At 43.3% G+C, this 15,298-nt stretch overlaps 1 protein-coding gene across 1 annotated transcript; it reads right to left on the bottom strand.

Moving 5' to 3' along the window:
* Nucleotides 1-13,573: 13,573 nt before the first annotated feature.
* LOC130134810 (TMV resistance protein N-like) lies at nucleotides 13,574-14,947 on the bottom strand. The gene is made up of 2 exons (XM_056302513.1): nucleotides 14,475-14,947; nucleotides 13,574-13,865 (listed from the first exon to the last, which is right to left on the bottom strand). Exons 1-2 carry the CDS (start codon nucleotides 14,945-14,947, stop codon nucleotides 13,574-13,576), a joined length of 765 nt encoding a protein of 254 aa, XP_056158488.1.
* Between the last annotated feature and the right edge of the window lie 351 nt (nucleotides 14,948-15,298).

The raw sequence follows: 15,298 nt of genomic DNA, 5'->3' as shown, positions 1-15,298 counted from the left end.
TCGTTGGATTGCACTCGAGTGTTTGACTTCTCTCTCTCTCTCTCTCTCCCCGTTCACGTCCCCCCTATGCCCACGTTCCCTCCCCCATCCCCCATGCAGACTCTCTCTCTCTCTTCCTTTTCTTTTTCTTCTTCTTCTCTTTCTTCTTTTCTTCCTCTTCCTTCTTCTTCTTCTCCTTTCCTTCGCCGCTGTTCCTGCTCCCCTCTGCTGACCGCCACTCGTCGACGCCTGATCATCGCCGGCTGTCCGCCTTGCGCCGCCGCACGCCTGGCCGCCGTCTGTCCAGCCGTTTGCCTCGGGCCGACTACCCTTCTCCTTCCTCCCTTTCCCCTTTGCACACGAGCAGCAAGCTCACCGCCGCGGCCTATCATGCCGCCCAACCACCACACGCCATCACCGTCGTCGGCCCGCTCGCCCAGCAGCTCGCTGCCGCGAGCCTCGCCACCCAGCAGTCGTACACCGTTGCCTCACAACCGCCGCTCGCCAGGACTATAACGCCCCGACCTCGGGGTTATAAACGTGACGTCCCGTTCATTATTATCTTTCTTTAAATACAAGCGGAAGCATATCTCGGGACAATCACATTTAAAAACAACAGAGGGATTAAGACAAATAGTATCATGAGCAAACCTTATATTTACAGGACACGCAAACATATTTTACAAGCCAATTTAGACGATTTTAGCCATTTATATAACAAACGTTATGGCTTGGGTGTCCTAAGCTCACTACTTCGAGTTCACAGCTCCGAGCTTTCCCCGAACTCCAACATGGCTCAAACTCCCCATGTCGCCGCTATCCGTTCGACCATCCTATGGACCTGAGAGGGAAAAACGGGGGATGAGTTGGGGAGACTCAGCAAGTGAAAACACTAATGTCAAGCGAGGATATATCAATCGCCGTTAACATAAGTCGGCCCTTACCGCACCCGCATCGATGACAGATCAATAGCAAAGTTCAAACAAGAGAACATCACGCATGGCCACATCGTGCACACTTTACAAACCAAGGCTCGGTTCTATCTCAAAACAACATCAAACATAAAACATGATCAAATCGAGAAATGAACTAACTACAACCAACCAAACAACCGAGAAACGGTCCAAGCAAACCACGTCACAACGCATCTCAACATCCTTTCCCGATATTAGGAAATTCACTTACCTAACCAACAAAACAAGAACTAGAGAAAACGAGGCGTGTGAACGACACGTGAATCTCGGCGACTCTCGGACGATTCTTGGTGGTTCTCGGGCTTAAACGCGAATACACGGCCTTGCATAAGGCTTCCTCACTCGATCAAACCACAAGAGAGATACGGGCTAGTCGGTAAGCTTTTTCTCTATTTCTTTCTTTCTTTTTCTCTCTTTCTCGGTCATGAATACAAAGCAAGAAATAAGAAAGAAGGTTGGCCGGAGCTCTCGAGGCGTGGAAATGGCGTGAGGAAGGGGGGAAGACTTCACGTGAGGTTCTCCCTCTCTCTCTTTTTTCTCCTTGGCCGAATGGCCTTCTTTCTATTTATAGAGAGACGAAACTTGGAGCCAAAGTTTGGATGAGATAAGTGCACGTGTCATCATGGAGCATGAGGTAAGCACACGTGTCATCATGGAGGGGCCCTAAAGTCTTCATTCATTAATGCATGATATCATGAAGGGCCACCAAAGTCCAAGCAATTAATACAAGCCATTATGAGGGTGGCCTCCAAAGTCAAGATCAATAATGGCCAATTAATAAAGCTTGGAGGATAAGCTTTGACTCGGTCACGGCCTTATCCTCTAGATTCCTCTACAAATTTCCCGACCGTGGACTCCCTAGAATCTTCTGACTTTGCCGGTTTCTCACGCAAATGACTCGGGCCAATCGGGTCACACGAAATAGGCTAATCGGCACTACAATCACAACCCTCATCATAAACATCTAACTTGTCCTCCGAGGGTTTTCCCAAAATATAATATGCTCATTAATCCCATTCAACCCGAGGTTCCGTGTGGGAAATCCTCTAAACATGCCTCAAATATCACCAAAAGACATCAAGTCGAGATTCCAACGTTCTCACATAGAAACTGATAAATCTCTGAAATCTGATAAAACCAAACAGCTTTGCACTGTTCATGAAATCGAACTTGAAAATATAGTAAATGGATTCCGAAGATTCTCAAATTTGAATATGTCATAAACAAGTCCTTAACAAATATTTTTTTATGAAGAACACGAAATCTGAATCTCTCTGTAAACACCATTTTTAGTAGCTCAAAAACAGACTAAAAACAGTTCACTGGAACAGAAGTTTTGTTTCTCAAATTAAGCTCTGTCCAAAATCCAAATCATCTTGGAAAATTCCCAAATTTATACACGTTATAGAAAAGGAAGTTCTCAACAACTTTTGTGAAGGAAACTTTTCCAAAATCGACCCAGAAAAGCTTGTAGAAAATAAAGAATGGGTGAACATCACCGAAATACCCATTCTGGGCAGTTTTACACGGTCTGAAAATCAGGCCATCGTACCACTCATATCAACTCCAAAAATTCTGAAATTAAAGTATTTAAAACTTCAAGATGTTTGGAACAACTTTCAATAAGAAAGTATTTGGAAATTCGGATCACAAAAATCTCCCCAAAAATAACAAAACGAAGGGGTACAAAGGATCTGAAACTGGGTTTTCCAAAACAAGAGTAAAAATTAGTTCCAATTGGAAAACCACCAAACTTAAACCATAGCCACTTCCCAGGAACTGAAATTGAGGATATTACAATTTACCTGCGGCTTCTCAGGCCCAAAAATCGGGATGTGACAGGGACCAGCCCAGCCACCACCCGCTGTCTGCCTTGCGCCGTTGTCCGCCCCAACCGTGCCGTCCAACTCCCCCGCCTCGGCTGTCGTCCCTTTCCCCTCTGTGCGATCAGCTAACTCGCCGGCCGCCAGCCCAGCTCGTCCAGGACCCTAACGGCTCGCGACACCCCTATAACGGTCGTATCGAACGCGACGTCTCAGGACGCGTCGCCGACCCAAATGGAATATCCACAAGAATACGCAAGCGGAAGCGAAATAAAACAACCTAGACAAAAGATAATGATAGAATGATAGCACAAAACAATAATTTCATAACAATGGAAAACTGTCAGACATTAGGCTCCTAGGGTTACATCCACCATCATCATAAAAAAGGGACATGTGGTAGGGTAAGCTAGCTAGTTGCACAAAAAGGGCTCTACCAAAAAGCTTCTAAGTCCAGCACCCAAACGCTCCTACGGTGCCCAATCTGAATCGGACCCTGAAAACTCCGACTCCGTGTCAGAGTTGATCTCGATCGGCTCTTCCTCGTGCTCGAACTCCAAGGGCTCTGGCTTTGGCTCTGGCTTTTCAAATTTCTCCTCGAGCTCGGGACCCACAGGCTCTACAGGTTTTGATACGGGCTCGGGTTCGGGCCCAGGGTTCTCCGGAGGATCTTTAGCATCCAGAACCTCTCCGTCATGAGCATATGCGTCCTCAAGCTCCTAATCCATGGCATGCTCGTTGCTGTGCTGTTGTCCTTCAAAACCCCGGATTGGGCCCACTAGCTCTAACCCATCACGATAGAACCAGGCTAGGTAAGTGTGGCGCTGCAAGGCCTCTAAGCCCATATCTACCCAGACTGAAGTAAGGTGCCTAATGTAAGTCTGATTTGGACCTACCGGGTACTCGGTCTCCTCATGCACCTTATGCATAGGGATCCCAAAATGCCGCGGTCGCGGCATGATCAAGGTTAGGGTCGGGGATCTGAAATGGTTTGCACTACAGCAATGAGAATAAATCTCAATAAGCAGACAACCTATACGCCACCTAGGCTAATACGTACCCAGACGAGTCTAATATGCGATCTAACAGCCAACACAATCGAATCCACATAAACATACTTACCTCGCCTTAAATCAAGTGCCAACTCTGCATATTAGTTAAATCACCATAATGCAATAATAACTCAAGAACATAACATAAACACTCAAGCACTATAACCATATACATTCACCCAATTCAACCAAACACATTTCGCATACGTGTCCAACCAACTATCCACGACCCGCATCAACACGCCTCAGGTCCAGCCCTCCGATCAATCCGGGCTCAGTCCCGCGTAACCACGCCTTAGGACATTTCTCTCGACCCGCGCAAATACGCCTCAGGTCATTTCTTACCTTTCTAGCCACACCTGCATAACCACGCCTCAAGTTGGGAGCCCTCCGATCAATCCGGGCTCAGTCCCGCGTAACCACACCTCAGGACATTTCTCTTGACCCGCGTAACCACGCCTCAGGTCATTTCTTGCTTTTTTAGCCACACCCACATAACCACGCCTCAGGACACTCCTCATGCACACACGCCACAACACAATTCGTCAACACCAATCTAACACGTTTCAAGTGCCCAATTTCAAGTCATAAACTCACTACAATAGCTCACAATTCCGTCATTCAAGCCGGCCATATTCAGCCCGCAAACCACCATGAATCGACTACTCTCGAGCATAGAATTTCACTCATAAGTACCAGAACAAACCAGCCATGAACAGCCACCAATTAACCCCAAAAGTCACCACAATTTAGTCTAAGAACTAGCCACATGCAATCCTCAAATCGGGCCCTAACTTAGCCATCAAACCGACACTAAGCAATCCCTAAACAAGTCTAATAATACACATTGTACTAAGTAGGATTTAAGGAGTCACTTACCTAAGTTTAGCCCGGGAAAAACCGGCAAGGGGTCAAAATGGCCTAGTGGAACAGTGACGGGCTCAACACGGCACGGGCGCAATGGGCACGGTGGCCAGCTACGGCTCGACACAGTCCTCGGCCACGACACAGGACTCTCGGCCACGGCCGAGCGAGCGGCCAAGTGAGCAAGCGACGGTTGGGCAGCGCCAGGCGAGCGATTGGACAGCACGGCCATGGCCGGGATGGCAACCAGGCGAGCTCGGCCACGGCCAGGCGAGCTTGGCCAGCGAGCTGGGGTGGCGGTCAGACGGCGACGACGAGCTAGCGACGACGACGACGATGTCGATGGGCTCGGCCGAGGTGAGCCGGAGAGCGCGGCCGGGCTGCCGGGTCAAGCGGCCGGAGAGCCGGGTCGGCAGTAAGCCGGGAGAGCGGCTAGCGACGGCTACGGCAATGGGTGAAGCTAGACGGCCAAGGCACGAGCACGACGGTGGTTGGGCGGCGTCAGGCTCGATCAAGTGAGTTGCTAGGTGAGCGGGCGAGCTAGGCAGTGCCGACAAGCGGCACGAGGGGGAGGGGAGAAAGAAAAGAGAGGGAGAGTCAGCCGGGTACAGGCGGCGAGCAGCAGCAGTGATGATCGCCAGGCGGGCGACGGACGACGGTTGGAGATGGCACGGCAGTGTCGCAGGCGGCCGAGCAAAGTGCTGAGCGCCTAAAGGAGGGGAGGTAACTGGGTCGAGGGAGTCCGACGGCGTAACTAGGGTGGACGGTCACGGCGGCCGGGCGAGCGGTGGGGCAAGGCGGACGGTGGGCGGTGGTTGGGCTATGGCGACGGCGGAGGCGATGGCTAGTTGAGCGAGCAAAAGAAAGCAGAAGCAATGGTGAAGGAAGAGAAGAAGAAGAAGAAGAAGAAGAGAGGAGAGAGAGAGAGAGAGAGAGAGAGAGAGAGAGAGAGAGAGAGAGTCTGCATGGGGAGAAGGGGGAAGGGACGTGCGCGTAGGGGGGAAGGGACGCGTGCGTAGGGGAAGGGCACGGCAGAGAAGAAAGAAGAGAGAGAGAGAGAGAGAGAGAGAGAGAGAGAGAGAGAGAGAAAGTCAATTATACTAATTGAGTGCAATCCGACAATCCTCATTCAAACTTGAAGTCGATCCGACGGTTCATGAAAATCCTAATTATAATTTAAGATTAGGCCAAAAGACACTGAATAAAATAAACTCAGAGGGAGGTCTACTGGTCAAAATCCGCATCCGGTCTAAATTTCACTTTTCGCCAATTCCGAGCAATATCGACGTTAGCCACAATAATATCGACATCGTCCGATTAAATTCGTCACAAAACTCCAAGAAATTCGACACCAAAGTTCGGGCTTTAAATAACGGCCAAATTCGATCGAGTGCGATTCTAGCAAAATCTCTAATTTAAAAATAACCCAAAAGTGATCAGTTCTGAGCGAAATTTTACTATAAGCACACTGACGAAATACACGCTTTATAAATCCTAAAAAAGGATCAAAATTCGAAATGTCACAGCCGCGAGCCCAGCTCGTCGAGTCGAGATCGTCGCCTCCCAGCAGCCGCAGGCCGCTTATTAGGACCAGCCCAGCCACCGCCCACCGTCCGCCCCAGCCACGCCGTTCGACTCCCCCGACCTAGCTATCGTCCCCCTCCCCTCCATGCGATCAACTCGCTCACAACCATGCCGGCCACCACCACCCGGCTCGCATTACCAATGGGTCTCAATACGGCCGCTTCCGGCTCACCTGGGCCGAGTCCCTCTCTCCGAGCCGGCCGTGTCGTCGTCCGCTCTGTCGAACCGCTGCCCCAGCCGTAGCCGAAGGCCTGCTTGCCTGGCCGCTCGCCCGGCCGTGGCCCAGCCGCTCGCCCGTCGCTCCTAGCCGCTCACTCGACCAGCCGCTCGCCTGGCCACTCGCCCGGCCTTAGCCGAGTACCCGGCCTTAGCCAAGTACCCGACTGTGGCCGAGGGTCGTGCTGAGCGATGTGCCGAGCACCCAGGCTGTGGCTGAGCACTGTGCCAAGGGCTTTACCAACTGCTGTGCTTGTGTCACGCCGAGCTCGACGCGGCTCCGACCGGCCTTTTTATGGCTTTTGCTTGGTCCCCCTTGGCTTGGACTTAGGTAAGTGACTCCCTAAATCTTACCTAGTATATTGAGTATTATTGGACTTGTTTAGGGGTAGTTTAGTGTAAAAATTATGGAGGTTTTAAAGGCTAATTAGGGATGTCATTGGCTGAGTTGTGGGGCTGATTTGGCAGTCGTTCGAGGCCCTTTTTGTGGCTGTTCGGGTGCCCGTTTGCTGCTGGTTGTTGGCTGGTTGTGGAGGTTATTGTCGAGTCTATATAGGCTTAAATGGTGGATTAAATGGTGACGTTCGGTGTGTGGAGATAGGGCTGATTTGGGGCGGTGCATGGCTGAATTTGTGGCTAAATTTGAGATAGTATTGTTGACACTTGATTTTTAACTCATTGTTTTTTCCATATTTTCAAAAATCTCAAAATTAGGACTAGGAATCTTGGCCAAACCTAGAAACCTATTTCTAGACAAAAAATAATAATTTTTTAGCATTTTCTTGCATTTTTCCTTAATTTATTTTAGTCAAAATAAGTAAGAAAATCAAGAAAAATAGCAAATGGAATCAGAAAATTCCATAAAAATATTCATTAGTCCTATTTTAAATCCAATTTCATTAATACATCATAAATTTTGAAAAATTTCAATAGCATATGTGTTTTTCCCAAAATTGGGTAAAATCAAACTCGAATTGAACCAAAAATGCAATTAAATTTTTTCTAGTCAGTTTTAAGCTATAGTATCTTCACAACAAATGATTCTGGGACCTTGAATTGCATAATGGTCGGTCTAATTGCACAATTTGTCATAAAAATAAAAAAAAATCCCCAAAATTTAATTGAAAATTAAGAATTTGAGCCCAAATTGGGAATCGTGCCCAATATGAAATTGTCGAATCATGAGACCACCATTTCTAAAGTTAATTAGATGTGGGCAATTCAATTTTGGCATCAATTTTGCCTAATCAGGTCATTAGGATATCAAATTGAATAAAACCCTATTAACCCGAATACAAAAATGGAAAATCTTGGACACAATTATAACAAAAATTGGGGAAAATCACATATTTGAATTCGGAATATGATGGGGAATTCAATTTCGGGGTTTAATTTTGAAAATTAGGTCAAAATTGAGTTTAATTTGCGAATTTAGATCAACCCGGGTCTGCTGAGTCGACTGGGTCACCCGACCTAACCCGGGTTGTTCATCTCCTTTACCCGACTCATCAAACCGCACTAAACCCAGAAAAAAAACATGTCAAGTCCGCAACTCTGCCGATCCTTTCCGGCTAATTTGGCACACGAAAATCGAATGGGCCAGTTGGAAAATCTCCGGCTGGCATCAGTGAACCGATCTAACCGATCGGAAATCGGTTCTAACCGAATTAGGGCGGGATTTTTTATCAATAAAAAACTGAAAAAAAAAAACTGAACATTGGAGGAAAAGTGTTCGACGAAAATCCAGGGAGAGGGAAGAGAGAGAAACAGGCGCAACCAAAGAGGAAAAGTTACAGAGAGAGGATCTGAGGTTCCCACCCGAGTGTCCGGCGCAGCCCTAGATGGCGGAGCCCCAGCGAATAGGAGTTTGGCCGAAACCTCCCCTTCACTGTTCTAGTCGGATCAGTTGGTCCTGAAGGTCTCAAATCGAGACTTTTCTGGTCAATCCAGAGCTCTTCCGATGAGGCCAAGATCACCAACTGGAAGTTCAAGTGTCAAGGAACAACCCTATAGGTGCAGATCAGTTCAACAATTTCTTCTGATCATCGAACGAAGTAGGTAAATATCGCTCGTGATCATTTTTTTTTCCAGAATTCCAGATTGAAAAATGGGCTTCACCGAGCTAAATCTTGCAATTTTCTTGATTATTGATGCTCAAAAATTGTTAGTGCTCATGTTTTACATTGTTTGGTTGCATTTCTGAATGAAAAACCTGTTTAACCGAGTCGGCCACCATTAAACCTCCTCACCGGAATTCGGAAGAGTCTCGCAGGAGCTCGAGAACCTTCACCGGAGAGTCACCGTGGCCATAGGTCGTCCAAGTTAGCATTTTCTCACCTTGTTTGACGATTTTATATCGATTGAAATCGACGCAGACGGCTAGGGCAATTTGTATGATAATCTGTGGGCTTGAATAGATGGTTTATAGTAATTAGCAAATTAGGTTTTTTGGATCGGTTTTACGCCAGCCAATAGAGGTCTGACGACGTGTTAAATGGATCGGAATGAAAATGGAATATATGGACATCGCAATAGTACAATTGGAATGGCGAGATTGTTGCCGGAAGGTCGTCGGTGATGAGCTTAAAGTCACGGCCTCAAGAACATATAACACCGAACCATGCATATTAGGTGTTTGTGGAAATGTCCCAATGAAAAATAGGCAAAAGGCGCCGTTTTCAGCGTTGTGCCTGCCGGAGAAGACGACTGGCGCCGACGCCGGCAACGCCTGGTTCGGCCAAACCGAACCGGGTTGAATCGGACCAGTCTGGTTCGTTTCCCAGCGGGAAATTTAAAAAATTAAATAAATAATAATAAAATATATAAAAAAACAAAAACATAAAATATTTCGAAAAAAATGTGAAAAATTAGAAAAATATAAAAATTTTCAGAAATTTGAATAATTTCAGAAAAATAGAAAATTCACAGAAAAATAAAACAAAATTAGAAAATTTATAAAAATTCAAAAATTTTCAGAAAATTCATAAAAATTCAGAAAATTCAGAAAATACAAAAAAAAATGTGAAAAATTTAGAAAATAATAAAAAATTAAAAAATTGGAAAATTCATAAAAATTTTCAGAAAATCATAAAAATCAATTCTCAGTTAATGAAATTTCTAAAAAAAAAAAACGAAAATTTTTTAAAATTCACATAATGGTCCAAAAACACTGTGGCCAACCATAAAAAGTGAGATTTGAATTTTTGAAAGTGCCCAAGTGGCATTTTTAGAAATTCCAAATTCAGGGGTTATAACCCTTAAAAAACCCTAAAACCCAAAAAAATGTGAATCATGAAATGAATAAGCTTCTAGAGCTTCATTAGGGTTTGGATATTTTGATTGCTTTTCATTTTTAGAGACCATTTAGGATTGATAGATCTGATTGACATTGATTGTACACTTAATACTTGTTTCGTTTTTCCTGCGATTAGAATGGATAGAATTAGTGGGTAAGCCTCGGAAATTTGCATGACACGTTAGACATCGTATCGTTCTTAAGTACCACAAGGGCGTTAGGGATCTCGATTCGAGATCAATAATGTAACCAAGTCCTCATACTCAGAATCTCTGGTTCGTAGAATCGTGATATTTCTCCTGTACCTCGATTGGGTTTCTTATCTATCTACCAATAATGATTAGTGGCAACTCTAAAATCACAAACTTAGATTAAATAATAAATTACCATCTGTTGTCACGTGAGGTATGGCCTGGGAAAGACCCTTACACGAAAATACCTTCTTAGTGCGCAAATTCTGAAAGTCCAAAAACAAAAAAAACAAAAGCGCGGCGCGACAGGCTTGGCGACTCCGCTGGGGAACTTATCTTTTCTAAGTGGACTTAGGCCTAGATAGAATGATATGTTTGTGTTTTATGCTTGTAAGGATCCCAGGTACGTCCCACTAACGATAGTGTTAAATGATTTTACAGGCGGGTGGTATAAGGAGTGTAGTTTTTGCTAACCCTTGTTTTGCAGGATGGTGTTGGGATTGAATATGAATTGAATGAATTTTAGAAGTGTTGTTTGGGTTATTAATTGCTATGTATGTCTTTAAATTGCTTTAGTACTACACCATTAGCACACACCACCCGTGGCCCAACCTTGGCTACATTTAAGATTACCCTTAGGAGGTATGTATTTAGGCGAAACTATGAGCCAATTGCTCATGGGATCATTTAAATGCAATACTGATCACCGAGGTGAAATAATATTTCATTACTTTGGGCCAATTGCCTATTGGAATGGAATTCCTTATCCATTAAGGCGGTGACTTTGAGCCTTTAGCATATCTTACCCTTTTAAGCGTCAAAACTTCACTGGTTGCATTCGCTTATCTTTGTGGTTGGTATACCTAAAATCAAACAAAAATATCATGGTAAGCAAGTATCGTTCCATTCTATTCTTTTATAATTATGCATGATAGTTAGCACATTTTCAAAAAAAAATGCCTAAATGACATTCAATACTTGGTCTAAATGCCCTTTCATTTTAGAATGCATGATTAGGGCGTCATACTCCATTTAACCATTCTTTCATTTTTAGATGAAATGTATAGGTCCATGGCGGTTGTTCCATGTAATTCAAGTGCTTATTTATTCATTTCAGTGTATTCGAAGTTGTAAACCATAGTTTAGGACTTTATGATCTAAATGGAGTATGACAGAATGGGCATTTACATCACACATTGAATTTGTCCATAATCTCAACTATGTGCTCTTTTAAGGTTTAAACGGACTCAAAATGACATTTGCATTATTTTCGAGGCATGCAAGTGTACTTTACCTCTATTTTACCTCAAAAGAACATATGATTGAAATGGAGGCATTTAAATTGATTCGTAATCCATGGTGATTAATAACAAATCTTTTTGCATGATTAAGTTCAATGGAAAAACTAGACATCCAAGTAATTCCCATTCCTCAGAAGGAACTCATTGCTTGGTGGAAAGGCATGTCGAAGGACAACCAAACTTATGTCTAAGAAAGGCTTGGATATCTTCTCGAACTTATGCATAGGAAGCATTAAGTCAGTTTAGTCCAAGCTTTGGCGCATTTTTGGGAAGTTTCTATCGCCACATTCCAACTTGGAGAACATGAATTGATACCAACATTAGAAGAATATCAAGCCGCTATTGGAATTAATTCTAAATCTAAGGCTGTAGAGCCACCTGTTGGACTTAATTCTGTGAGCCTTTTAACCGAATTCCTCGATCTCAAAACTTCTAAAATCGAAAAGTTAATCAAATCAAACATGGGTAGATTTCCATTATCCTTCCTAGTAGACAACTTTTCAAAACTTCCTAGGGAAATGGGAAACACTTCAGCCCAGGTATTCATTCTAGCTTTCTTTGGCTTTATTCTATTCCGTGTCGAGAACAGGATTAGACCCTTTAGTAGTTGTAATCGCAAGACAAGCTTGTCTTAAGTGGGATTTCTCTAATATGCTTCTTGCCCAAATCGTCATTTCCTTAAACACATACCAAAATCGTGGAAGGGGTATCTTGCAAGCTTTTACTGGCCTTTTGTCATTATGGTTCATCTCACATATTCGACCTTGGTGTCGTTTCATGAACATTCACGAAATTTGTTCAGCGATAAATCCAATTGAACGATATATCCGTCTCCAAAGCAAATTACCCAAACAATCTTTCTTAGATTGGGCCAATTTCATTAGAGCCCTGACTCCTGATCAAATCCAATGGCGAATCAATTGGCCAAATATTAGCAAGGCAAAAATCACAAGCCGAGAGGGAAATGCGGTATCATTGCTTGGTTTAAGTGGAGGAGCAGCTTATTACCCTCTAAGGGTTATTAGACAATTTGAGATACTTCAGCAAGTACCACCGGTATGGACTCCCAAAGAGTTCGCCTTTGACATCCCAAATGGAATTATACTCGAAGAGGAGAAGAATATTCTTCAAGCCAAAATTCACAAGATCATCTTATCTTTGGATAACCCACTCGAACAAATAATCGAGTGGCCAAAAAGCTTGGAAGAAGACATGAAAATTCGCATGGCCTCTAAAGAATACATCAAATGGATAGAAAATAAGCGTCCAATTGATGTCGAGCCATATATCCCGTTGAGCATGGTACCAGATCCTGTAGATGAGTATGTTCCAAAATACATTGTTCCAAGCATGCCTGGAGTGGAACCCTACATCCTTAAAGAGGTCGTGATCAATGTAGAAAAATAGAATTCTCGAGCTAAGGAATGGGAAGAATACCAAAAGATGGAAGCTATCTTAGCTAGTAAGAAGACTAGGATTGGATGATTTAGATTCCCATTTGAGTTTAAAATCATGATGTCAAACAATTTCAAATTTTATATGCAATGATTGATTGATCATTTTCTAAACATGCATAGATAATTTCAGAACACGATTTCAAAACATAAACGAATCACCATGGATTGCAATTCTTTGAATGGTATGATTCCTTGAGAAAGACATTGATGAAGAATTTTATACACGGCTAAGACTTGTATGGATAAGAATTACTATCCTTTCCCTTAAAGAAGCAGGCAATGTGGAGAAAAATCTCTTTCTCATTTTCTTCTAGTCCATTATAACTTATTTTGAGTACATCATTAATGGTTTGTTGGGAAACCTAGAAAGTTTCTGTAATGTACTTTCCCATTCATCTTCTCTTCTACCACATAAGAAGGAACCCAGCACTTCAAGTGCTAAAGGAAGGCCTCTAGCATGATTTAGAACACTATCTACCAAATCTGTCATAATTTCTAATTTTTGGTGTGTTGGAAAAGCATGATTGCTAAGTAGCTCGCGAGCTTCGCTGTCATCGAGTGCTTCAACTTCATACACGTGATCTTGATGAATCCCATGACAAGTTAGCAAATGTTTATCTCTTGTAGTAACAATAATCCTACTTCCATTACCAAACCACTTGCCTTCTCCTGCTAAAGCATTTAACTGGCGCAAGTCATCCACATCATCAAGGACGAGGAGAACTTTCTTGTGACGAAGTCTATGTTGTATTATATTAATACCTCTATCAACACTGGACACTACTAATCTTTTTTGTAGTGACAAAATCTCGAATAGTATTTTTTCTTGCAATTGAGCTAAATCCTTCGAATCTTTTGAATCTTCTCGAACATTTCCCAAAAGACACGAACCCTCAATTGTCTAAAAATAGCATTGTATAGAGCTCTTGCTAAAGTTGTCTTCCTTATGCCTCCTTGTCCCAATAATCCCACCATGACAACATCATCATCAGACTCAAGGTTTAACATCGATTTTAGCTTAACCACTCGGGAATCTATCCCAATTGGATGCTTAGCAACATGCAAAGGTGTTCGGTCTAGGCAAGTGGATATCTCCTTCACAATCCTTTGTATAAGTTCTGACTCATCTCTGTCAAAATAGAAAAAGAAGTTGTAGCATTGTTTTAGTAGTTTGAACAAGCAAATCACGGGCAATCACCAGCCACATGACAAAGCAGTGCGTCCCATTTTAACATGATCACAGCAAAAACAAAATGTATTCCCACTGAGTAGAGCCCCACACCAATCACAACAAGTTCAAGGTTCAACTTTTAATCATCCGAATGATTCATGTTCTTTCGATTTATACATTACCATTTACTTATTTTACCTCTTGACTGTAATATGTGATTTATCTACATGCCTAATCAAAAGAGCTATTTAGGACTTTGAACGGTGGTTAAGATTTCGATTGGAAAACTATTAAATATCCGAAGCACAATGTTTTTAACTTACATGGTTTGTACACACTCATTATCCTGTATATAGCGTTGCGAACTTTCTTACTCCTTCCAAAGAAATGGGGCAAGTGGAATAACGGCATTCAACATTTTTTCCATTGGTCCATCAAGTATTAACATTTAGACTTAAAAACCTTGTGTGTGTCGATTCATTTATTTCTTAATTTTTTACAAACAATCTTTATATTTACTTGTAAAGATTAGTTTCTTTCACAAAATATGAATTCCACTTAACTTACCCATCGTTCAAATGCCACCTAGACAAGTTGCCGGCATCGAAGAGAGCTTTCTTCCATCTCTTCACTTCTTCCGAATCCTTTCCAAACTTTAACTCATGCTTGGCCAGAGCTCTCTCAAAGCTCTCTCTCCCCCCTCTGACTTCTCTTGGATCCACTTTATAAAACACCGGTAGAACGGTAAGGTTCTTTTGCTCCTTGCACTCCATAATCTTCGCCATCTCTTCCAAGAACCACCGTGAGGAAGCATAATCCTCCGAGAAAACAATGATTGCGATGCATGATTCTTCGATGGCCTTCATAAGCGCCCGTGATATTTGGTCTCCCCTCCTCAGTTCGTCATTATCAATAAAAGTGAATATTCCGTTCTGATCTAAAGCTTTGTAGAGATGACCAAGGAAGTTGTTGCGCAGTTCTGTGCCTCTGAAACTCAAGAAAACATCGTAAACCTCTTTGCGTTTCGATGAAGAAGCCATTAGATTATGGGGTTTAACAATCAGCAATGACTATAAGCTTCAGATTCGGTAGTGTTTTATTGATAATCGACGAACCATCCGATCTTCTTGTTGATCTATTATAAGAATAAATCAAATGGCTTCTCCATTTGGGCCTAGAGATCATTGGTGGCCTACTGCTCCTACAGGTGTTTTATAAAAAGTGGAGAAGTGAGGGGGAGAGAGAGCTTCAAGAGAGCTCTGGCCAAGCTTCTTTGTGGCCGACAAAAGTAGTGGAGAAACAACTTTGAGGTGGTGGATGCATGACTTTTTTTTGGGTAGGATTGATAAAGAATAATATTAGAACTTTGGAAAATGATGGTGCTTGGACCA

Source organism: Syzygium oleosum, unplaced genomic scaffold, assembly GCF_021117445.2.
Source record: "Syzygium oleosum isolate NSW1041296 unplaced genomic scaffold, Sole_v2.1 Sole_v2.24, whole genome shotgun sequence".
Classification (NCBI taxonomy): domain Eukaryota; kingdom Viridiplantae; phylum Streptophyta; class Magnoliopsida; order Myrtales; family Myrtaceae; genus Syzygium; species Syzygium oleosum.
This window is presented reverse-complemented; position numbering and strand designations above follow the sequence as displayed.